This window comes from Thunnus thynnus, chromosome 3 (assembly GCF_963924715.1).
Source record: "Thunnus thynnus chromosome 3, fThuThy2.1, whole genome shotgun sequence".
NCBI lineage: Eukaryota > Metazoa > Chordata > Actinopteri > Scombriformes > Scombridae > Thunnus > Thunnus thynnus.
The window spans coordinates 23,809,606-23,835,987 of record NC_089519.1 but is presented as its reverse complement, the minus strand read 5'-3'; the positions used below and the strand labels follow the sequence as shown (position 1 = coordinate 23,835,987).

General features: G+C 38.3%; 1 protein-coding gene across 2 annotated transcripts in view; it reads right to left on the bottom strand.

Annotated features, from left to right (window-relative positions):
* Positions 1 to 16,423: 16,423 nt before the first annotated feature.
* The window catches only part of sh3gl2a (SH3 domain containing GRB2 like 2a, endophilin A1), a 40,701-nt gene continuing 30,742 nt past the window's right edge, over positions 16,424 to 26,382 (bottom strand). The window contains exons 3-9 of one of the 2 annotated variants that reach the window (XM_067584874.1): positions 25,472 to 25,544; positions 23,974 to 24,117; positions 23,474 to 23,607; positions 23,174 to 23,332; positions 22,142 to 22,245; positions 21,816 to 21,931; positions 16,424 to 19,123 (exon numbers count right to left, since the gene is read on the bottom strand). In XM_067584874.1, the coding sequence (XP_067440975.1) occupies positions 18,927 to 19,123; positions 21,816 to 21,931; positions 22,142 to 22,245; positions 23,174 to 23,332; positions 23,474 to 23,607; positions 23,974 to 24,117; positions 25,472 to 25,544 (927 nt within the window). In that variant the 3' untranslated portion in view covers positions 16,424 to 18,926. Of the gene's footprint in view, positions 19,124 to 19,277; positions 20,883 to 21,815; positions 21,932 to 22,141; positions 22,246 to 23,173; positions 23,333 to 23,473; positions 23,608 to 23,973; positions 24,118 to 25,471; positions 25,545 to 26,382 lie in introns of those variants that run through there. The other variant, XM_067584875.1, reaches the window with a different exon arrangement.

The window sequence follows — 26,382 nt, the reverse complement described above, 5'->3', positions numbered from 1 at the left end:
AATTATTTAGTCATGAACACATGCAAATGAAGGAACATCTTGGTTGAAATTGATTAGTTAAAAAATATGGTTTAACAAGTTCTGGATCAATACATTGCTATTTATTAGTATTATTACTAATATCTCATGGCTCAAAACATGGCACGTGCTTAGAAATGGTTTTTATTTGGTACTGTATGTTTAAATGAGTCATGCATTTTGTTTTTCAAAAGTCTGATTCAAAGAAATTTATCATTAAATTTAGGATTTTTTTCTGCAATCTCTTAAAATATTACTTAAAAAGCACCATCATTTATTTTTGATTGTATGCTTATGATTATTTTATTAGAGAAAGTTTGACTCTTTTGAAGCAGTGGATATCGTGTTGTAGGATCAAGCTTTTCATTCCTATTTGAATTTGAGTCTACAGATGTGTGTGTGTGTGTGTTTGTGTGTGTGTATGCATGCGTGCGTGCATGTGTGTGTGTGTGTGTGCTGACCCAGTCGGGCCTCTGTGCAGCGAGTGAGGGCTTCTTGTTTGCATTAGCAGCTGCAGGGCCTTGGTGAGGATGCAAAGTCCTGACGGTTGACTTGCTCCAAACCTGGGCCAGTTTACATAACTGAAGCACTACACTGCACGGGGAGCCTGCCGTTAAATCAATGTGTGTGTGTGTGAGTGTGTGTGCCTCTCGTATACACACCGACACAGAAGAATAACCGTGGATATATGCAGTTTAGTAGATCTTTTTATATTTATCCAGTTAGTACAAAATTGAGTCGAACAAAACCTTTGTACTGAACTGAAAATGTTTCACAACTCATCCAAGAGTTTTCATCCGTGCTACAGAACTGCGGCAACTGTGGTATTCTGTGGGTCACATGACCATCTTTGGCGAGTAATTAAAGTGAACTGGTGTAAAACTGTCTGATACGGGGTGTAAGGGTGGCGCTTTGAGTAACTGATAGTCTGAAAGATTTTTGCAGTGAAGCGCAGTGAGGAGTACATGTGTGTAGACTGTTGAAAGAAACAATCCCTCAACAAATGTCTGACACAGCATGGCAGAGCAAACAGCACTTACTGGTGTTTATTAATTTACTGCAGAACATAAAGCCTAGATGGAGAGGACAGATAGTTTGGGTGACGTTTAAAAGAGGAAATATGTGTCAAACTGGACAACAACGAGGGTCCTGTCTGCTGCTTACGATGCTGCCATAATATCACCGCCTCAACGTTTCTCCAGCAAATGAGAGAAGGGGCATCACTTTCAGGTCACTTCAGGTGACTTTTGAACAAGTAGCCTAAACCTTTACTGGGAGTGGTATCCTGACATCCATTCCCACGTAATTCCACACTAATTTACACAATAATTCATGTGAGTCAGTCACACGCATGCTCGTGTTACATCATGTTGTAAACAACCCACAGATGCTGAAATACCTGGACTCCCCACGAGTATGTGGAACTGATGGAGCCTGGTGTGTTGCCAGTGAAATGTCTACAATCCAGTGGTAACATAAATTTTTACTTGACATTAAAATGAAGCTTGCATTGTACATCTTGCTCAAGATACGTCTCTGCAGAGTGATAAGACTGACATTAGGATTTGGTTTGTTTGGTTTATAGGCTACAATGACTTTCCTTTATTGCTTGGGGGACCCCTCAAAGAAGTATGGACATAGTTACACATAGAAACAAATGAACCTGAAGTAAAGTAAGTCAATAGTAAATAAATAAATAGATAAACATATATAAATGAGCAAACAAGCACACTCTGGTAAATATTCGATAGTTACTTAAATGTAGCCATTATTATTTTTCACCAAACTTCGCAAGATTGATTCCTGCTTTGATGTTTTTAGTGTTGATTAATTCGGCAGTAATTCAAATTTAACAGTGCTTTGGTTAATCCTACAGTTACTTTTTACTCACTCTTATTTTAATTGTTATCGTCAAAACCAGGTCAAACGAAAATGTAATGATACTCATCACCTTGATCTACTGATCTACTTTTATTATGACAAAAAAATACATTTTTTCCATAACAAAGTCAGTCTTGAGGAGTCACTGAGGGTCATCATGGACCGATCCTGAGCCTCAAAAGACAAAAATCATTTGACCCTTTCATGCACCAAACAACATTTAGAAATGGTTGAATAATAATTTTATTCGCCACATCAGAGCCAGATCAGCTACATGTGTCAACAAATGACTCTCCAATCAGTGACTCAAATTAATTTTCACTGGAAAATTGACTTTTGGACAGTTATGGTTGACGTTTTCTTTGCACAACAGTCACACACAGTCTGACTCACCCCTTACCTGATAGAAACAGTATCTCTCTCCTGTAACAGAGCACACAATTATAGTCATGCCTGGTTGCAAATGTCAGTGCATCATGCCAGTTGGGTTCTGTTAGGATCTATGTGTCAACACCTCATAGATGTCTCAGCCTGCCAGAGCCCAGGCAGCCGCACATGAGCATTTTTACCCGTGCCTGCACCTGAAAAGGAACCCCAGTTGCACAATAGGATCTCACGTTAGGATGGTTATAGAAGTCAAGCACTATCCACCTTATTTTGTTCTACTTCATTAACACGGGATTCATTTCTTTCTCTCTGTGTGTCTGCTGCCTGACAGGGAGGCAGATGTGGAAGACGGAGGGGAGGGAGAGTCAGAGGAGATGTGTTGTTACCACACAGAGCTCTTGTGGCTTTGGCAAAGTATTTCCCATGAAGCAAAGCTTTAGCTGTCTTTTCTCATGAGATGTGCGGTACAGTGCGTTCTGTGTGCGGGCACGTAATGGCACGCAATTCAGTCTGCAAAAAGCTCAAAAGTGATGTCATTAAAAAGCAGGTTATTTTGAGCTCAGTTCTTAAAAAATGCTTTTAAAGGAAAAGTTTGACAAGAGATTATCGATTTTAGAAAACAAGTTATAACATGTTTATTACTGAGTTTAAAGGTGCTGGTAGGCAGATTTTGTTACCTTTAGACATAACAAAGCCAGCTGTTTCCCTTCAGTCTTTGTGCTAAGCTAAGCTAAGCTAACTGTCTTCTGGTGGTGGTTTTATATCTACCGTACAGACATGAGGAAGCACAGCCATGATGCACCAATGTTACTAGTGGGTGTAAGGTTTATCTTGATTGATCTATTACATGTTCTCTCTTATCTTGCTTATCTGTGTGAACTAGGCTCCCTGCCAGTAATATATCTGAATTATTGCCAGCATTAATGAACGATCCATTTTTTAAATCATCAGTCTTAACTTGATCATAATTGCCGCTTTAGTTGAAGGTATTGCAATTGTTCAGTGGTGCACAACAAGGCTTTTGTGTGTCATCTCTGACAAGCTTTCACCGCCACCTAAATCCTCTGATTCCTAAGCAGGAAGATACAGGTATTCATCCAGCTTCCACTGATATCCTTGAGCACAGTGTTGTGTTTTCTCAGCTGTCAAACGCCTGACATGTCTTTTTAAGCTTGGCAGATAAAGCACTTGTGGAAAGGGCCTTGGCTCTGAAAATGCGTGTTTGCCATTATACCATGTTGAACCTCTTCAATTTTTTTTATATACCAAGGGATGATTGATTTTTCTATAAATCAATCGTGAACAGTGAGTAGATTTTGTAAAGTTTTGAAGTTCCACAGTCCTCTAGTTCCCCTCCTTTTTGGCTTGTGACCCTTCAACTTCAACTTAACTTTTTTGTCCCTGAGGGGAAATTTGTTAAACACCATATGATACATAATAAAATACATACAACATATTGTAAAGATACTGTACATAAAACAAATGCTAAAACCCAAGGTCACATAAAACAATGTACATCAAGACACAACATAACATAAAACTTGGCGTGCATCCAGCCATCATCATCGACGCCACCCACCTGATTTAACATAAAAGACACAAGGATCTATGAACCAGAACATCTAAAGTTCTCTTAACAATACCAGAGTTAATGTTAATCTTCCAGCTATACCTGTTTGCGATTTATTATCATAGGTGGCATGTGTCTGAGCTGTGATCATTCCAGACCGATGTTCCTGTCTCAGATCGTTGGATTTTAATAGTTAGAAAAAAAACAAAAAAAATACATGTCATTTTTTGTTGCAAAAATATTTTTCATCTTCTTTCCTATCTTGTTAAAGGAATAGTCCAACACTTTGCTAAATACACCTGCTGGGAATTAAATGAGAAGGTAGATACTACTGTCATGTTTGTGTGCTAAATATAGAGCTGGAGCCAGTGGCCGCTTAGCTTAGCTTAACATAAAGACTGAAAACACGGGGAGATGGCTAGCCTGGCTGGGACCAGTTGCCAGGAAACTGACAGAAACTTCAGGAATTTACTGGCCAAGAAACAGTCCTGCACATAACCCTCCCATATAATGTTGAATTGTTGTTTTCACACTTTGGTTTTTCTACCAATTACTCAAACAAGAAAAAATGTTAATTAGTGAGCTTTAGAGGTGCCGATGTGCAGATTTTGTAACATTTGGACAGGGCCAGTCCAACTGTTTCCCTGTTTCCAGTCTTTGTGCTGAGCTAAGCTAACCAGCTGCTAGCTCCAGCTACATATTAACCGCACAAACATGAGAGCGGTATCGACTTACTCACATGACTCTGCAGGAAAGTGAATAAGAATATTTCCCATAATGTCAAACTATTCCCATAACAATCTGCTGACCCTTCAGATGTATCTTGCGACTCCTTGAGGGGTCACAACCTCCAGGTTGGGAACCTTAATCTACTTGGTAAAGTGTTGAAAATAAAGTTTCCTTGTTACTTTTTAGTTGGCAGAGCTTAACAACAAGTCTGCCTCTGCTCTTTGAGGGTTAAAATATATTTAGATACTGCCAATATGTATCTTTGTTAGTCATTTGACTATAAATCATTGGTTAGTTGCTTTAGTTTCAACAGTTACAGTTCCTGCCAGGATAATTAACACTCTTTCCGCTTGAGAGATAGTACACATGCAACGGCAGTAATGGCACACACCTCAATTCATTACTTGACTGAGACATTGTCACTCAAACAGGATGTGGTGTATGTTGGAAAGAGTTGGATACAAGAGAGGTAGCTGTGTGTTGGGTGTTGCAGGTCTCACGCATACCTGTATCTGAGCCGTGCAGAGGGAGGTTGCCCTTCTGACTCAGCCTTGCATGGTAATTGACCAAGTAAGTCAGAGAGAGAGAGAGAGAGACAGAGAGAGAGAGGGAAAGAGAGAAATCTAGACTGGTATGCCGTTTCTTTCCAGTGCCACCTGTGTGTCTGTTACTGTGGGATTTGTACCTCCTCAATCACTGACACATGTGGATTATCTGTTCTTAAGGCAAAAAGCCAATACAAGCCACATCTTGTGTGCAAGCAATCAGGCACTCAAACACAGCATATCTTTCCCTTTGTGGATAGAATCTTCTAAAGATCTGCTACCAGTATAATTGTGGTAATTAGACCCAGAAAAGAATGTTATTGCAGTGTAACGCTACCCTTAATTGTAAATTTAATAGATTTTTAAAAATACACATAGACACCCTGAGGCAGTATTGTCTTAAAAGCCGTGTTAGATTGATGCTGTATGTGGCATAATTGTGGATTTATTCTCCTGGAGCTTGGCGGGTGATAAGTGGTCTTTGTGGTTTTGTCACAAGGTGCCCTGGGCTTGTGCTTGGCAAAGATAGCCAAAACTCAGGTGCAAACATGGGTCAAAGGTAGGTCAAATGTTGAGGAAACATTAAGAGTGAGAGAGTCAGGTAGACAGAAAGAGAGAATAAAAAACACTGTTTAACAATGCTGATAATCTCCCTCATCAGAAACATAACTCACATGGATTTTTTCCGTGCAGGTGCAGGAGGAAGTCTGCCCCAAAGCAGATAATGTCCTTTTCTTTGTTTAGCTTTCTTGGGTGTTGTCATGGTCTATTCATAGTCTGTGCTGTCAAGGGGTTTATATTAGCTTACATGATATATATCTGTTATCATTCACATATAGTATACAGTAACGAAGAGTCAAGGAGGTCGTTGAAAAGGTTCATCCATGGCTTTGTTTCCACAGCGATTAAAAGCCTGATCAGTGATCCGAGTATCAACAAATCAAATTAATTTAAAGCTCAACTGTTACAAACTGCTGTGCATTTAAAGAGGAATTCTGTTTTTTTAAAACTTGAGTCTTATTCTCATAGTTTGCTATCATTCCTTTTGATAATAACATTGTACTCAACAAGTTATTAATAGTTATTATTATTATTATTGGGAAAGTGGCAACATCGATGTAAAGATGTTTAACAGTCTGTAAAACTGTTTTCCAAACATCCATTTGACATAATTGTGTGTGCACAGTTTTCTTGTGCAACGAGGAATTATTACCAACATTTCAATTGTCCTTTCAGTTTTACCTCCAAATAAAGTGGTTTAGATAATTTGGCTAAACTGTTGGCTTGTTTACAGCCTGTCTGATGCTGTGACTGCTTGTTTCTTTCCCCGTCAGACTCTGTTGTAGCGAGATCTCAGCAATTACTGTGGTGAGTACGATATTATCGTAACTGATAGAAATGATGGCCAAAACTACAAAAACAAGTCCCACATTGTAATAAAGCTATAAAAGCAGGCACAGTACTGAAGCTGATGGAGGGATGACAGAGGCAGCAGACACTGAAGATGTACAGGGAAAGATGGAACAAAGGCGGAAAACTTATTGCGTGATCAAACCTGAAAGATCAAGACTTAGTCTGGTTTAATATTGCTTTAGAGTGTTTAATCTGTCTATGTTGACTTTTCTAAAAGGTGTTGCTCAATTGGATGAAACTTTGCTGTTAGACAAGTTATTCTGGATTCTGTCAGAAAATAAAAAAGACTTTATTCTTATGTGTGGGTGTCTTAAATACCCAACTAAACCTCAGTCAGAGAGAGACTGTCCTGTCAGTGCACTTCCAACACCTTGATGCGGGTCTGGGCCCTGAAGCTGCATTTATACAGAAAAACATATATAAACGGAATAACTAAATAACAAAGACATCTAATTGCATATATGTGAGTGTCACTCAGTTTGCACGCTTGTGTGCATGTATGTGTCTGCATGATATTGGCTGTGCTCGTAGGCTAATAAACTCAGGCACCCGCACTCTGTCATGCATAGAGAGACTTCAGCTGCACAATGGCAGTGTGATGGGTGTGACTGTCTCTGGGATTAAAGTAGGGGAATAGATCCAAAAACAGACAGGTTCTACCACCTGGCTCACTCCACAGCAGCTCAATGAAACTCCTCAACACCAAGCGGGAAAATCCTGACAGTCTTAAAGGGGAACTCCATTTTACACCTCAAAGTCAGGTTTTGGGGACTTCATGCATGAAAAAAGTTTTATAAAACCTTTTGAAAATCTGCTTGAAATCTGATAAATTGCCTCAAGTGAGTCACTTGAGTCAGCGTTGGTTTGGTCTGAAGACTACAAGTTTGAAATTGAAAAAAGTCTGGAGGTGCGGAGTTAGAAAGACTTGAGGTTATCAGACCTCTGAGGCCTGCTCCTCATCTCTACTTGAGGCTAGTGTCTTGAGGCTACAGCCACTACTAGCACTGAATCTCCAACTGAACTGTCGGTGCTCAAGCTGCATTGTGGGTAATGTAGGCGCCAGGTTTTGACCAGGAAGAAGAATGCGTGGAATAAAAAAGATGATATCTCCTGTTCTGCTGCGTCAACATTTATCTTTGCCTATTCTTGATCTTATTTATCTTTATCTTTAACTGTTATGAGTCTGAAAATGATACAGAAACATAAAGCAGAATCAGTCGAGTACTCTTTTAGTGTCACAGTATCTGCAGTGTTAGAAGATAATAAATTTTATTGTGTTTGAGTAATGTGAAATCATACTTTTGAAGGTGCCAAGTTTGTGTCTATCCCGCCTTTGTAAATGTAAACTGATGAAACACCTTTTTTTTTTTTATTCTGATTTCTTTCCCCCTCAGGTTAATTGATTTGTTTGTGTATCAACTTTTTGTTTGAGACACCATTTGAATGGACTGATGGATTTGCACACCAAATGTCCCATTGTACTGTTTTGCATGCTGTGCGGCTGGCCCTTAACCTGGCACCATTTGTCATGAGAGCCCTTCACTCTGCCTCACTGTTGGCTCACACTTAAAAACCTTTTTACAAGCTAAATCACTGTGGAGAATTTATGTCCAGGTAAAAGCCACACTGAAGTAAATGTGCCCAGTAGTGCCAAATAGTGTTGGCTCAAAGCCTATTTTGTCATAAATAGCCCGGTGTGGAGGGTGAGCTCAGTGTTTTGTGTGACATAAGAAATAAATTCTCCATCACTGACTTTTTTTCTTGAGCAACTGAATTACAGTATCCTCCAGCCTGCAAGTGTTATATCAAGTGTTTTCTGGGGATAATGCTATTATACACATTACACATCATGTTCTAATACACCTTCAAATTATGTATTATTATACATAAAATATTTTATTATCATTTATGTTGTATGCCAATTATTAGAGTCAATCTTGGGTATTGTTTTGTCTGAACCCTGTTTTGAGTATTTCTAAGAAATCTTTATCTATTTTTTTAACCAATCTTACAATTGTAGTCAGTGGTTTTATAATGTTTAATGCTGCTTTGTTGTTTCTTTTTCATTACTTCCAATGAAACATATGTATTTTAAACATTTACACTTCATGTTATGTTATTTTGTACTCTTGCATTTACTGTGCATCTTCACATTGTTTATCTGATGCTTTTGTCCAGAGTGACAGACAATGAACCACCAGGAGAGCCACCAAGTCTTTAGAGTAGATGTAACAGATTGTTCCTGTCACCTGTAAATCATTATGCAAGAGTAAAAAAAAAAGTATAAATGTCTCCAGAAAGGGACAGAGGTGTGGTAAAGGTAAAGGGATTTCTTTTGTTGTTGTTTTACTATCAAATTGTATCAAGGTGATTTGAGTTGCATATTATGTAGCAAATAATTGCCTCATTTGTATTAGAGACAAGCTGAGAAAACCAGTTGAAAGTGCTGATGTGGTGAGTTTCACGCATGTCTGTAGACTTTCAATGAAAAGGGCACAAAAACAAGTGGGGATAAAATAATTTGACATGTAAATATACTGTGTAATAGTTTTATTTCTTACATTTATGTATTTCTGTGTATGAATAGCGACACAACATTTTCTACAACCTTGACCTGTCCTATAAAATTATCTTGAGTGATTATCACTTAAGATTTGTACATTTTTATAAGTGTCTCTGTCATTTTGCTTGTAGTTGGGGTTCCTGCTGGCTTTATACTTAGATAAATGGACATGGACAAAGTTAGACTTTGTTTGTGCTGAAAAAAAGGATGGAAGGACCCATGCATGTGGGGTGATTATAGTTATAAAGGTGCTAAACAAAGACAAAAATGAACATATAGAAAGTTGTCATAAATCAACCAATATGAACCTGGACCCCAGAGAGTTAATGGACACCTTTAATATCTTGAAGTTTTCTTAAACCTTAAACCAATCTTAATAGTTTTGCCATTGAAATTGGCTCATGAGAAGAAATTATTCATTGGCACAAACTATTTACTATTAGCAGTTTTGGCCAAAAAAAAGAAACAGCAGAATGTGGACTTCCCCAATGAAATGTCAATAATTTATACTATATGTGGATGTGAGAAACACATGAAATGATGAGTGTAAATGAGGCCTACAAAAAATGTTTTACACGTACTTTGTGATGTGCTGAAATATTTTGGTGAAAGGTCTTTTTCACTGAAGACATGTCACAGCAGGAAAAGCACAGATGTTAATAATAAAATTAATGATGGCTGAATTCCATTTAGCCACATGCTGACTCTCTGTCACACCGTCACTGTGACACTTGAATAGAACAGAGGCGTCGTTAATGTTATTAGTAACACCTGTTATGATGTGTCAAAATGTCTGCTGTGAAAAAGCGGTATGCTGGTTCTAAAGCTAACTGAGCTGACCCTGAACTGAATCAAACTGCCAAAAATGTACCGTGATGTTGTCATCAGGGCCGCCTGTCCTCGTGGAGCCCCCTCATACCTTCACCTCAGCCTACAATCCTTTTTAATTCAACCTCCACCCTTCGAGGACTGATTGATACCAACACCCAGGCCTACAGTATGAACAGAGGTGAGTCCTGACACACACTCATCACTGCCATGGTTTAGTTGAGGAATGATGCTGATTGTCACAATATCCTTTAGATTACTTGGGGTTAAAAATGGATTTAGTGGATGTATTTTCATACACACATACACAACCACACAAACAGAGATGTTTTCTGTCCTCTGGATTCCAGTGTGTAAGCCTGAGTGACAGAGCTGGTGTTGGAAGTGAATCCAGAGCCGGAAACAAACTTCACCCTCCTGTAGACCTGACAGACAAGTGTGGCGTCAGACCCCCAGAGACCCCTCATGGTATGATTAACAAATTTGCAAACACACACACAGACACACACACACACACTTAAAATATGTCTCCCCTGTTGGCAATGTACACGCATCTTACAGTCCCTGCCTCCTCTCTTTTTGCTCCTTCACTGCCGCCGCTGCTGCCGTAGAGCTGCCTGACCTGTCTTACTGCCTCGTTTGTCATCTCCAATCACTTGCTCTTTGAGAAGCTCTGACAGACAGGGGTATTAGCTGCTTCTGTCTGGTGTTGAGAGCTGGGCTTTCCTGCTGAATAGAGAAACTATGTATGAACGCCACAGGAAAACATGTAATGACACACACTGGCACACTCCCACCAACAGCTGCTCCTCAGAGTGTGTATGTATGTGAATGTGTATGTGTATGTGTGCGTGTGTGAACTCTTTTCTTGGTTTGGCTTTAATTTCTGTTTCCATTGCACTATATATATGTATTTTGATGTACTTTGTAAACCTTACTTCTCTGGTATGTGTTGTTAAGTGTGTGTAAGAGGAGGAGAGAAGTGTATAAACCAGGAGTGTAAGAAGTACTCAAATCCTTTATGTAGCGACACCACTATGTAAAAATACTCATTACAAGTAAAGGTCCTACATTGAAACTGTCCCCGAAAGACATGAAAGTATGTCATTATTATTAGAAAAATGTACAAAAAGTACTAAATCAATGCAGAAAAATGCCCCCTGTCAGTATGATAGTATATTATTGAATGATGAATACTGATGCATTAATGTGTAAGTAGCATTTTAAAGTTGCAGTCGGTCAAAGTTGAGCTAATCTGAGCTTTTTTACATACTTTTGGGCAGTTTCTTCTATAACAATGCATCATATTTTATGAGCTCACATGTTTTGTATGTAAAATATGATTTTTTTTAAAAGTAAATAGCAACTATAACTGACAATAGATGTGGTAGAGTACAAGTATGAAGTTTAATAAAATGCCAACACTCAAGTTAAATACTGTACATGTATCTCATCACATTTAAAATATAATAACAACTGACGGGAGTCGTACGGCTGCATAATGAGTTATACTTTTGAAATGTTATGTACGTTTAGTTGATGCAGTGCAGGACTTTTTACTTATTTATTGTGGGTTTACTACTTTTACTTAAGTAAAAACCATAAAGTCAAATTAACAATTTTAACAAAAACTCAACATTATAACCATCATGAAGGATTTATTGTAGGCTGTTGTATTAGCTTTAGCTAGGTGTAGCAAAACTAGCAACTGAGTGTATTATGTATGTTTGGAAACCTTGAAATGTTGAGTTTAAACTAATTTTCAGTGCTTGGTCATGCAACATGTATTTTTATAATGGATCCAATTGAGTTGAAATGATGAAGTAGATTTTTGTCTAATGCTAGTTTTGAAGTAATTTGTTGTGGAGTTTGTAGAGTTTAACAAGTGCTTTTCTTCAAATGTCTTTTTTAAAGAATACATACAGTAGTATATACATTATATACATTATCTTTTACATACTGTGTGAATGGGCAGTAGAGCCGGTTTTAATGCACTGTAGGTCGTGTGAGGTATATACTTTGTTCCCTCTGCTCCAGTGAGAAAGTGAAACATGTCTGTAACTGGTGTGGGTGTCTTGTGGTCTGTTGCGGTTTGGGGTTGGCCAGAAAACAGATGCAGTCCGCCATTCATGCATTCAGAGCGGCGGCTGATTCAAGTGTCAAATATGATGGAGTGGCTGACTAACTTGCCAGTTTAAACTAGCTGAACGGCTCACTGAGTGTGCAGCATCGCGCCTCTTTACACGCAAACTAAGTGAATTGTGGAGTCCAAAATCCTGCAGACGTTTCGGTTCAGCTTGATTTCCTGTCTGAATTTAGATCAAAAATGGCAGCGACAAGAAGCGTTTCATAACACCTGTTGAAATGAGCTCAGTCGTGGTTAAGGATCGTCTGCCATCAGTTGTTAGAAATGTTCAGTGTGTGAGTGTCTGTAACGCAGTACGGCGTGGGCAGACACAATGGCTGTGAAGGATTTTTGGAAAAAGGAGCTGCTGTCTCGGTGGTGCTGTGTCCAAGCAGGCCACCCACCAGGAGAGAGGGTCTGAGGAATGCTTTTTACTGGATTGCCTGTCTTGTCCCCCCCCCCACCACCCCCACCCCCTCACCACCACACTTCCACCTCCACAGACCTACAGTGTGTGTGTGGGCATGTGTCAGGAGTGCTATTATATACATTACCTGGAAAAGAGGAGAGTGTGTGTCCATGTGAGGAGTATTTGTGGCGTGTAGTCATGCTGTGTTTGTTTTGCTTGGACATGGATTGCACTGTGACCACCAGTGTTGTGGTTTTCAGTCACTTGTTTCTTTTTTTATCCGCCTCGCTGACAGACTATTCAAGGAAAGAGTGAACAAGAAAGCTTTTTGTTTTTCTCATAAGTTAGAGTTGAAATGATCGACAGAAAATAAATGGCAACAATTCTGATAATCCATTAATAATTTGGGTCCAGTTCCTCAAATGTTATTATTTGCTAGTTTTCTTTGTCTTCTGTGATGGTAAACTTAAGACCTTTGGACTGTTGCACAAAACAAGCATTTTGCACATGTCAAATTGGGTTTTTGTAAGTTATGATGAGCATTTTTCACACCTAAAGATTAATCAATGATAATCTAGTTGCAGCCCTACACACACTAGCTTTGATGGTGAGCCTAGATCAGACATCCCGTAAGTCTGAATCAATAGAGCGTTGTTGTCATTGTGTCTGTCAAACAAATTACAGCAGCAAATAAACTGAAGTGCCAAGTAAGATCAAAGACAAGATACCAAAATATGGAAAACACAGAGGTTTTTATACAAACAACAATCAAGTGGAAAACAGTGGATCTTTGGCAGCCTCTGATTAATCACTTCCCCAGTAATCTAAGTACCTAATACAAAAAAAGGGTCAAGTTGGACAGGAGGGCTCCTGACATTTCTATGTAGTACATATTTGCTGAATTTGCTTATACAAATTGAGGGACAGTGAATATATGTCTGTAAAATATGTTTTATATTTCTGCATAAAGGATCAATTATCCCCCTTTTTTCTTGCTGTTCGCCAACCTTTTATGGCTCAGAACTATGATGTTTGATATTGTTGTGTTGAGCACTGTTCAGAATCTGAAACACGTTTATTGCCAAGTAGGTTTGCACAGGGCCGGGGCGAGATTTTAGATTGAAGCCCCAAAAGATTTAGATTGAAGCCCCCAAAAATGGACAGCAAGACCAAATTTTCCATATCGGGCCTCTCATCCACAGCCACTCCAGCACCATTATAGACCCATCCAGGCCACACTCTGTTTTGCATACATATACTTAATATGATTATAAAGCACAAAAGGTCAAGTCAGTTATTTCTTAACAAAGAAAAAAATATTTCAAATTAGACTGTGACAAGAGGGCAGGTGGAGGTCAGTGAGTGTTTGGTGGCGTCGCCTGAGGTAGCACAGGAAGTTTGGTGGCTGTCATAAACAGTAAAGCTTTGAACATCAAACCAGATGAAAACTCATGTGAGTTAATGGGGAAAAAGACAGAAGGGAGAACATGTACGCATTTCCAAAAGCTGTATACAATCACACCTGTTGGTACGAAAAAAACAAACAAAAAAAACCCTCCACTTATTTGGCACCCTAGGCGACGCCTACGTGCCCCATGCCACAGGCTGGCCCTACGTATGCACATACAATAGAAGGAATTTGCCTTGGTGTTGTGGTGCATAAAAAAATAGAAAGTGAAATGTAATTAGACATTTAAAAAAAAGATCAAACATAACTGAGAGAGAAAGCAAGTAAAAAAAAAAAAGGAAGCATAATTACCAGTAAAGATAAACATATCAGTTACCATCAACAATCATGTGAACCTAACTGCAAAACAACACTTCCATGTGAGAGCTTGCATGCTGAGCACTGTGAGTTTACCACCACTAGAGGATGCTTTACTTCTATTTTCAGTTTTAGAGTGAGTGAGAGTCAGTCAGAGAGCTGGCGTGGTTTCATAAACATTAAATAGGAGACGCCCTTTATCCACAATATCCAACTGTACACATGTGACAATGCCAGTTACTGTATCTTGTGGTTGGCCTAAGCGCTTGTGGATTTATCTCACCTGAACCATGTCAAACAAAGTGCAAACTGTGTCTATATTTGCAGTGATCAGCAGAGCGACGGGCCACAGGGCGTGTGACTAGGAGGGCGACATGCTCTGATGAGACTCAAAAGATGTAGTTGATTAAGTCTGATGCAGGATGTTACAGTAGTCCCCGCTTTACTGGACCAGTGTCAGTACAGCAGATGAATGTGTGAATGTGTGTATACGTGTGTGTGTGTGCAGCAGGACAGTGGAAGTTAAACTGTATGCACGAAGAGAGGGTGTAGCTTGATTGACTGGTGGTGACAGATAATGGGTGGGGAGGCAAAAGGTAAAAATGATATCACCTCACACCTGATGTTAACTGTCACACAGTTATAACCTGACCTGGCTTATCAGATCGTCATGGATGCTGAAGTTCCTCCTATCTCATGCACAAACACCAGTACATATCGCACTATTTTACAATGGCATTGGCTTGCTTTAACTACAGTTTCAAAATGAAAAACACAAAATTATGCTTCTAATTCTGGGCTCAAATTCTCAAAAAAAGCACACAAAATGAAAACAACCATCTAAACAATTATTGAGTTTATCAGAGCATCACAACACTGTATTTTTTCATCACTGAATTTTCTTTTTTTTTTTTTTTTTAATTTTATATATAGTCATCAAATTATGTTGTCAAACAAGAAACAATCTCTTCAAAGCAGATCACAATGGTCACTTCTAACAAAACTTGTGCTGTTATGAGGTGGCTTTATTCTGAAGGGTGAGCATATGAATTTAGTGTATGTAAGAACACGTTAATAATTTAGTTTAGATTGAGAAAGTCAGTTTCCCTTTTAGCTTTTAGACTTTTCTACACTGAAATTCTGTGAAGATCAAGCCAAAGCAATTATAAAATGCTGTAATACATTCAAACATTTTGAGTAAACAAACAAAAAACAATATTGCAGTAGAGATGAAATGATTAGCAATAATGCTCATCTGGGTAATGTTCAAATAGAGAGACATGTTTGCAAACACACTGAATTGATTCAGTCATCTGTACATCTAGTGATAAGAATGAATTCAGTGCTGATATGAGGTGTTTGTTTTCTGCAGTCTGAGTGTATGAATTCAGTGTTTTGCACTCTGTATGTAAAGAAAGCTTTTTGTGTTAAAAGGTAAGAATTTAGTAAGTCAGTTTGACTCTATGCATCAGAGGTTTAATACATAGAAATGTTGTGAAAATTGAGCCAAAGCAATTGTAAAATACTGAAAATCAACCACAAAAGATAATTTCCTGAACAAAATATAATTTTGCTCTGAGATATTCCCAAAATCCTGCAGAGATTGACTGTCTGCGGCTCCCAATTTGTGATTATTGTTACAATTTTACTTCCAGTCGTACTATTGCTGCATATTTGTCAGTGGCTTCATTTCTGTTGATTTATAGCGCACACTAGAACTCTACTATAATTCTTCATTTGTGCAGGATGTACAATATTTACAGGTTAGACATGCATATGATGCATATTCTTTGGAGCCTTTAAGATGCTTGAAGCTGTAGTCATGACTTCGATAATGTCACACTAACAGGATTATTAAGACATTTCAGCTGTCTTGGAGATTTTCTGTCTTACCTGACCTATTTTTTTCCGTTTGGATTCTTGCGAGAGGACATGAAAGAATCCACCAGGCAAATGAATAATGCATCTATCTTCATCTATTTGCTGAGCCAAGTCCCTACTGTGTGCTCTCCATGTTCTGAGAAAACAACAGCTAGAGAAGCTCAATGTAAAATAGCTGCATAGAGAGACATCAAATGATTTCACGTTCAGCTTCGGTTTTAAATTAAATTTGAAAAGTCGTTGTTTCTCATAACGGATTTCCACCTGCGACATATTTCCAAGGTGTGAGTGTCTATAAACAGAAGGTCATTGGGGCAATAACCATTTGTCGGTATTTATTTGAATAAATTACACTGACTTATCACATTTTTTTCTTTACATCAAGCATACAGTCTTAGAATCCAGTGCAAGAATAAAATAAAACAGAAAACAAAGAAAAAAAAAAACCAATCCAAAGACAATCATGTGCAGCACAGAGAATCCCTCCTTTCACATTGCTTCTGGATAATATACTGTATATATACATCTATATGTGTATACTTTTGTCACAGTTACAAAAATAAGATACGTTACTGTTGATGAGCGACTATACACACAAGGTGAAAACAAAACACAGAAAAGCTGTACAGTCCTCATTGAGGGCAAAGATACACACGATTGTTTAAAAAAAAATTGAAAGAAAAATCAGGGAAGGAATTTTTATCGCCTTTAAAAAAAATAAATACGTGACCTCTTCCAACTGTAACGTTATTCATAACCAGCCAACAATGTATACTGTCAGTTTAAAGTTGTGCGTCCCTTAAAAAGAAACACTTGATATGGGTTATCAGTCGATTTAGCATCATTTACTGTAATTTCTACTTAATATATATATGTATATGAATTGGTCCTTTGATCAAAGAGACATCCATGTTTGTTTTAATGTCGAACACTGTCAGAAACAGTATATATCTGAAATACCTCAACATCAGAGGTCCTCTGCAAACCTGTCCCTGTGCATAACACGAACAGTATGCAAACCCTAATACCCCGCCCCAAATACACGCACAACATCATTACAAGATGGGTGAAAAGAAATAAGTGTTACTGCTGCACAGATTATTTTGCAGAAGGGTAATACGTTGTCGACATTGCAGAGAGTAAAACCTCAGGGAGACCGTGTGCACTACAGCTCCAAACTGCTCAGCTGACTAAAACATGTTTTGGTTTGATTTCTAGATTATCAGTACATCATTAACAGAAGGGAGAAAAAAAAAAAACAATCTCACACAATACTCCATACAAGCATGTAGCTAGTTAGAGAAAATGAAACATAATAATAGAATATCTAACACTTTTTCTGAGGTCTGACATGACACGGAAAAAGAAAACCAGTGGCTTTTTGTTTGTATTATGATGGCGAAAGGGTTTTTTTTTTTAGTGTATGTTGCATCATTTCAATTAAGAAAACATTTCCATCAAGACAAAAAAAGAAAGAGCTCTCATTCCATTCAGCCATTTGTGCACTCCTTTGTCCTCCTTAGAAAGCATTTCAAAGAGAGGATTGTTGGCTATGTCTAGTTTCATATTAATGGCTTATAGACAGCTAACTAAAGGATACTAATTGGACTACAGTAGTAGGAATGCAGCAAAAAGAGCTACACCTTCTGCTGCAGAAAGAAACAGGTGCCTCAATGAGCATTAAAGTCCTACAAGTTATTATTTCACAATACTTCAACCATTTGTCACACAAGTTGTTGATAAAATACACGTCAGAGGATTGGAACTTATTTCATACTGAGCAAATGCACCATAGTTTTCTTACATCACTTCAAACGGTTTAAACTGCACAACTTGTGTTTTTTTTGCAAATCATGTCATCACTTCACTAATCACTGGCTCAGACATGTAATGTCACATACTGAAGAATACAATTTTGCTCCCCCAATAAAAATACCAAAGAACTAGAACTTCACCCTGTTGCATCAGATTTGTTGACACCTTGCTGTCTTGTTGATTCAGGTTTCTGCAGGTAACTTTGGTATCTAAATCACATATAACCAATCACACGCACATGTAGATATGTTCAAAAATAACTATAGGTAATCTTAAGTTGTTAGCAACTAGATGAATCAGTCTACAACTTTTTTTTTTCAAAATGTGATGACATCCTTTGGACTGATCTTTTAGAGCATGACAGGGACCTGGTTTCTCTAGACACTGCCCGAGCATGCCAAGAGACGACTAGCATTAAAAAGAGGAAGATTTAAAATGAAACTAATCAGCTCAATGTATTTTGTATAAGATAAGTCAACACTTGAAACCATGCTTGATCAAGAGTCTCTAACAAACATGAAGCACGTGGATTTTTTTTTCTAGGATGTGAGAAAAAATTTCTATCTACTGTAGAGGTTTGCCACAAAGTACAGTGAATGGGATAAAGTGTGATTATTTTGCAAAGATGTTCTGATAAACTCATGAGAGACTGACAGCCAACCTAAACTGAGACAAAAGCCAGGACAGAAATGGGTAAAATGGCTACGGAAGCCTGAAGGCAGCTCCTTTTAGAGGTGTGGAGGGGAAGGAACGACATCAATGCTGATTTTTCTTCTTTTACTTTTAAAGTTTTTATGCTCAATTGGTGCATACTTGCTTTTATTCATCTTCGTCAATCTCGTTTTATCTTTATTGTGTTGCTGTTGTTTTGACCCCTTTAAAGCGGAGTACAGGTGGTCGGTGGGAATGTTTAGGAACGGTAACTGGGAATACACAGGAAGGAACTGGAGGCCAGGATTTGTTGCAAACTCAGCTGGTGGCTGGACAACCTGCCGTCCTAGTGGGGCAGCGGCACCAGGATATCCACGTAGTTGATGGGGAAGAAGCCGGAGTTGCCGTGCAACATCCCTTCGTACCAGTTGTCATCGATCTTGTTGGTCAAGGTGATGATATCGCCTTCCTTAAAGCCTAGCTCACCTTCATTCTCGGGGTCAAAATCGTACAGTGCGCGACAGCAAGGCTGGTCCATGGGAGCTGGAGGAAAGGAGGACGGTTGGAGAGATAAGAGAAGAAAAGGCGAGTTAGAGGAGAAGCTAGATGTGGAGATAAGATGCTGCATATAGATTAGAGGCGTAATGATCATAAGAAAACTCGTAAATGGCTGAAAAAGTGAGAGGCTCACCTGGAGACCTTGCTGAAAGGTGTAAAAAGAAGAGAAAACAGTAGAGAGGAGGAGACAAAACAAAAGACACAAAACTTATTTATCAGTGACCAGAAAACAATAATTAGGCATACAGTGTTTAAAGGAATAGTTCAACATTTTGGGAAATATGCTTGTTTGCTTCCTGGCAGATAGTTAAAGGAGAAGATCGACCACTTTCATGTCTGTACGCTATATATGAAGCTACCGCCAGCAGCCAGTTAGCTTAGCATAAAGCCTGGAAACAGCTAGTCTGTTTTTGTCTAAAGGTTACAAAATTCACCTAACAGCACCTAAAAAACTCACTTATTATCATGTTAGATCTCATTTGTTTAATCTGTACAAAAACGTGCAGTTATGGTCTTACAGGAGGTTATGTGTTGGACTATTTCTTGGCTCTGAGCAGTTGCTGAAACTCAAGGAAGTTACTGCTTCTGGCCAAGTAGTAGTCTGGCACATAATGTCCCGTAAAATGGCATATCGTCTTTTTTATGCTTAATTTTTTAAATAAAAATAAAAACAAACTAAATCGTGTGTTAATTAGTAAGCTTTAGAGGTGCTGATGGGAGGATCTTTGTGCTAACCAAACCAGCTGCTGGACAAACATGAGCGTAGTATCAAACTTCTCTTCTAACTCTCCGCCAGAAAGCGAATAAGCGTATTTCCAAAAACGTCAAACTACACCTTTAACAGTAAAAGAAACATGAGCAATTTCATAAAATACAGGAACAAAAGAGAAACCAGGGGTTAGACAGAAACAGCACTGCAGACGAGCTGCACTGCAGACAAAAATGCAGACAAAAAAATACAGTCTATTTAAAAAAAAAGATAAATAAATAAAGAGTGATAAAGAGATTTCACATCTCTTCCCAAGTCACTCTTGCTCACCTGGAGATCTTGCTGCAAAGGGGAAAGGAGAAAACACAGGTGAAACAAGAGTACTTTAGCAATAGTATTATTTTAAATGGATAAATTGGAGGATGGATAAATGATGAATTAATATTAAATTGAATTAATAAGTATTGTAGGCGCAGCAACAAAGAGGTCAATAAACAACAAGGCAAGAAGAAACAAGTAGGACAACAAATTGAAAGAGAGGCAGGGAGACAGACAGACAAAGAAACAGGAGGATAAGACCGATCAGAGGATTGACAAGAGAACAAAACAGAAATAGCAAATGCTTGTCCGCTGCCAGTCTTTTCATTGTTATTGTAGATCTGCTATTCTTTTATACTGTGAGCGGGCTGCAATTGTTTTTTCTGCTGTTCGTTGGTATCAATTGAATGCAACAATTTTTCATACCAAAGAGACAAACAGAAAAAAGAGATGGACAAAAAACAAAACAAGAATGATGAAGTGATTAAAGAGATATTGTTGTATCCAGGATTCACTTTTGTCTCACCTGGAGACCTCGCTGCAAAGAGGAAAAGACACGAGGGGAGGGGGGGGGGGAGCAATGGAGGTAGTTTTGAGTTTTTTGCAAAAGATTGCAGTGTAAATGAAAAGGATGTAGTTGAAGAAATTAATTTATGAGCGCACAGATGGAGAAACATATTGACAAGTGTGACCTAGGCTCACCTGGAGACCTCGCCCCTAGAAGAACAAAAAAAAATCATAAAAGAGGGGAAAGAGAAGAGTGCAGAGTTGAATCTATTTATTCTGGACCGAAGGACATTCTGTACAGGTAAAAACTGAAATGTTGGGAAAAAGAAAGATAAAATTAGCAAACACAACAAATGTACCATAAATTCTCAAATTGCAGCCTTTATCTCAACTGAGGAGAGAACCCATACTTTAATTTAAAAGCCTCCCTGTTTTCTTATCTACTTCCTTTGCTGTAATAAAGGCAGGGAGGAAAAAAGAAGATGTAATCCAGGATTTAAAATCAGCTTTGGAAATATTTTATGTGAAAAGATAAGCATTAAATCTGTTTGTTAGGCCTTAAACATACACTAAATGCATTTTGGGAGGAAACATTGAATGTAAACATACTGTAATTTTGTTTGTTTACAAGAAAACCCCACATGGTACCTTTAATTATCTTAAACCCCCTGAAAGGCTTTTATTTCAAAATATCTGCAGAAATGGGACTTTCAACAAATCAAAATAAAAATGGCCATAATTAAAGCAAGCGAGTGGTAAATATGGTATGGGTGTGCAGTTTTACTAATTACATATGTTGTAGAAATGATTGAGACTAAATTAAATTTACCCCTGAAAGCATTTTTGAACATCTATTGGATATTGGATTTCCTTTTTTTTAATGGTCTGTAATGGTTTGAGACTTGACTATCACATCTTTACAGGCTTTTATTTGAGAATTTACAGTAGAAATAAAAACATAGAGAGGGTTAAAGCAAAGAAAATCATTGATAAATAGAAACTAGCCCAGAACCTGTACAGTTGAATTCTAATCTACATTAGACACAAACTTGTGAGATTCCCCAATGACAGACTAAAGTGTGTCCACCCAGGCTGGTTTCTGGATATATTTCTGAACGATGAGGTTACTGTTACTGGACTCACCTGGAGAGCGAGCACTGTGGATGCCTCCATTGTGGTTCTCACTGATGGAGAAGTCCAGAGATGTACGTGGTTTAGGCATGTACTCTTTCCTTGGTTTGTTAGAACAATCCCTTATCCTGCAGTGGAAGTGGAAAACAGAATTCATCAAAGCTTCGCTGCAGAAACGTACGAATGCTAGCATTTTGTTGCACTAGTAGGTAGTCCAAAAATCTATTATTTGTCTTTGAACGCCACTGAAATTCTATGTTATTGTAATTACATCCAGTAACCTACAGTAAAATGAGAAAGCTGAAGTCCTGGTGGGACAGAAAAGTGTCAATACTGACCGTTCATCAATCTTACTGGTGAGCTGTGTGAGGATCTCCGCAGCCCGTCTGTGATACTCCATCTGAGCGTGGACCAGTGCGGCGACCTGGCTCACCTGTTCAATCTGTTGATGCACAGAGTTGACCGCTACATTTCAACAACATGGCTGCCCGGCAGACATTACAGAAGTGCGTCTAACAACATAACGAGGATTGTTACTGGAACTTGGAGTCAAAGTCACTTATACTACGACCTCAGATGTAATTGAGGGAGTGTTTTTAGATGATTTAGGATTACATATACACAATAGTACATATGGATGGCTGGTAGGACAAACATAATTGACATTTTTAGCTGTGTTCATTTTTGTGTTGTTGTTTTTTAGTGATTAGAAAGAAGAACGAAACAACAACCTGAAAAAGACTAGCTATGTTTCCATCCAAATGTAGCATAAATCTGAACCGAATTTTCAGAATATCTGCAGAGGACAATTTGGATTAATGTGCATTTCCATCCACTGCTGATTGCAAATATTTGGAGTTAGTTCATAAAGACAAACAGCTGGTGGCGCTATTTTTCCCATTCGGGGACATTAAACCATTTCATGTATTAATTTGAGGAGCATCTCGTCTGTAGAGCGGAAACATAAGTGGACATTTAAGTCTCATGCTTCATGTACATCATGATTCGATTGCTAAATCTGTTTCCACTTCACTTTTTTACATTTAGCTTTTCCAACTCAGTCAAGCGTAAAACCTTTTTGCAACATTTCAAGATTTTTCCGAATTTTCGCTGTTTCCACTCAAGTTTTTTTATGTGCAAATTGAAAATGTGAAATAAAAACTGGTGGATGGAAATGCTTCTACTGACTCCAACATATAGAATTATCACTTTATATAATGACTATAGTGAAGGTGTTTACAAACAATTGTATATTTACACATCCAGCAGACGCGGTGCAACGTAAGCATTCATTTGGAGACTGGCTGTGTCAATGGTGAGTGCTATTAACAAAGCGAGCAGACAAGAGTTAAGGGGGAAATAATCCTTACATCACTCTCCAACAAGTTGAACATGCTCTGCTCAGCAGTGTCCTTGGATTCGTCGAATTTGTCTAGTGCTTGTTTGAGCTCGTCGTCTGTCAGCTTGCCCTGACGCTTCTTCTTATAATCAAAGTCCAGACGACGGCCCTCCATTTTCTTCAGGTGATGCTGCAAAAGACCACACAATAAATCTGAATCCATGACCAAAAGAAGCATTTATTTATTATTTTCTGTAGTGTATCGGTGTTCCCAGATGAATTAGTGCTGCTGAGAACCAGCTGGCTCCACCTGCAGGCTCTGTAGTCGTACCTGAATCTCCTTGAGGTCTTTTTCGTGGAAGTTCTGCAGTGGATCAATGAAGTTCTGTTTGACCTCCATGTCCAGAGCGTCCTTAACCTCTCCCAGCTCACGCATGGCTTCCCCAGCATCAATCAGAGCAAGGCCTGAAAAAAAAGAGACATTTTAGCACAGAGACACATCAATAACACAGTTCAATGTCAGCATAAAGTGCAGAAATTATCAAATTTGATAATAAGGTTTTCCTTTTCACCATCACTATCTCATTCTACAGTAGATTTTGAAGATGGGTATTTCTCTTTAAAAGACATTTTAATGCCTTCACTTGTGAACTAAATAAAGCAAACTGTAGGCATCTTGTCTGGAAAACAGGCTCATATATTTTTCATAAATTTTTACTGAGTCCTTGAGGGAATAAAATTATGCCACTTTGTTCTTGTTCTTATTTTTCTATAAAAAAAGTGTGCTTCTCAGTCGTTCTGAGGCAAGACTTTTTATGCAAGGATCTTCACCAAAATTAGACTCCTCTCCGAGCTCCCTGCCAAACCGCTGCATGGACTCTCCCAGGATAGTCTCAGTCTGTGTGTAGCCCGGTCCCTTCTCCTGGCCTCGCATACGTGACATGGAGTTCATCATGCTCATCTTGGCTCTAGTGGCTGTAAACACAAGGCATACATAAAATGAAACACCTCTGAGCTAAATGCTTAATGAAGTTTTAACTCTGTTGTCAGGAAAACAGAAAGCTTGAGGTGCCAGAACTTGTCAAGTCATTGTGAGTTTCATTCTTTTTAAGTCAGTAGTAGAACAAGTGAGAAAATATTTAGTTGCAATATTAAGGTCAAGTAGCATCCATGATACTGTAGTGAGACATAAACATTGAGTCAGTATAAAGAATAAAGTCTACAGACATGCTAGCATCTCTTTGAGGATGTACTTTAGCACAGCAGTGCTTTGAGCTAAATGCTATCGTAAACAAAGTAACATACTAACAATGACAATGCTAACATGCTTATTTAGCATGTTAGCATGCTAACATTTGCTACTTAGCACTAAACACAAAGTAAAGTTGATGTTGATGGGAATGTCATTAGTTTTGCAGGTAATTGGTCATAAACCAATTTATGATTTATGACCATAAATAACAGCATTGGACAAATAAAAATTTGGACCTGATGATGGCGCTAGATAAAAAGTCAGAGGATGACCAAAGTCAGCAGAATTCATCCACTGGGGATCATGAATGTCTACAAAGTTTCATGGCAATCCATCCAACAGTTGTTGAGATATTTTAGTCTGGACCAAAGACAAAAGTGGTGGATGGGGCTGGGAAATATATTGATATTATATCGATATCGTGATATAGGACTAGATATTGTCTTAGATTTTGGATGTCGTAATATCGTGATATGGAATACGTGTTTCTTTTCCTGGTTTTAAAGGCTGCATTACAGTACAGTGATGTAATTTTCTGAACTTACCAGACTGTTCTAGCTGTTCTATTATTTGCCTTTACCCACTTAGTCATTATATCCACATTACTGATGATTATTTATCAAAAATCTCATTGTGTAAAATATTTTGTGAAAGCATCCCTACAATATTGTCACAATATCGATATTGAGGTATTTGGTTAAAAATATTGTGATATTAGATTTTGACCATATCGCCCAGCACTAGTGATGGACTACGCCCCGCTGCTAGCATGGCTAAAAAGTATGTAATAATGAGACTGGAAGGTGCACCCCAATTTGCAGGATAATTAAATTATGGAACTGTAATAATAATGCACTTTCACAATTAATAATACATCAGTTGTACTGTTGTTTATAAATTTTAATGTGACTGTCAACATGCATTATTGTCTTCTTTGTACAGTATGTGTGTACTAGTACAGGAATAAATGAAAAGATGAATGTTCTTGTAGATGACTTTGTATATCCGTGTGTAATAATAAATTCTTGAAAACATCACATGCACATAGTATCATCTTGTCCAGTTGGTTTATGTCACCTGGGTTTGGCTGCAGATACTCAGTGGTCTTGGTCATGATGTCCATCACGGCCCGAGAGGTGGTGTCCATCCTCTGTAACACAACATAAACCAACATGTGAAAGGAGAGAATAAAAGAAGGTACAGAAATAACTGTTAAGATGAGGATGTGGCTAGTAACATAAATTTCTAATGGCTGGCATATTGTGGGAGAGGATGAGAGAAATAATACAGCACTGAAACATTTTTTTATCTAGCAAAGAGAAAAAAAAGATAGAAGGAAGTGTTGCTTTGTTGTGCAGTGTGGTGGTAAGAGGGAGACGTGCAGAGCTGAGAGCTGGCCGGGATCTTGTTTTTGTTCTTGTTTCTGTGTGATGAGACTCGCCAGCTCCTGCAGCCCTGCATCCCTCAGCTTCACACTATTTTTACACCACTTACATATAAACACATACAAAAGTACATACTAGTAGTACATAGACAAATACACAGTGATGCTAAAACATGTAAGCACTGTATTTATACTGAAAGACATACAATATGTTATTCAGGGACTGATGTCTGTGAGCAAACAATTACATTCACAAAGAAACAAGAGTAATTCATTTTTTGTGATAAATATTGTTCCTACAAAAGTCCAGCTGCCATGTTGTGAGTTAAAAGGAAATTTCTACTGAAATTGTCCAGATTTGACTTGTTTGAGTGTGAAAGAGGAATTTCTAGAAAAGAAATCATTTGAATGATTTTCAAAAATGAGTTTACTGATGTATTAACATGGGTACATTCGTGGTCTGAGCAGTGCCCTCCAGCTTGTGAAGCTTTCAGTATTATGCAGGTATACTGTAAAAGTTTCGCCTTGTAAAGTCATTCATGCAACACTCTCAAAGTGTTCAAGGTAAACAGGCAATTTGACTTTTTCAACCAACTTGCAACAT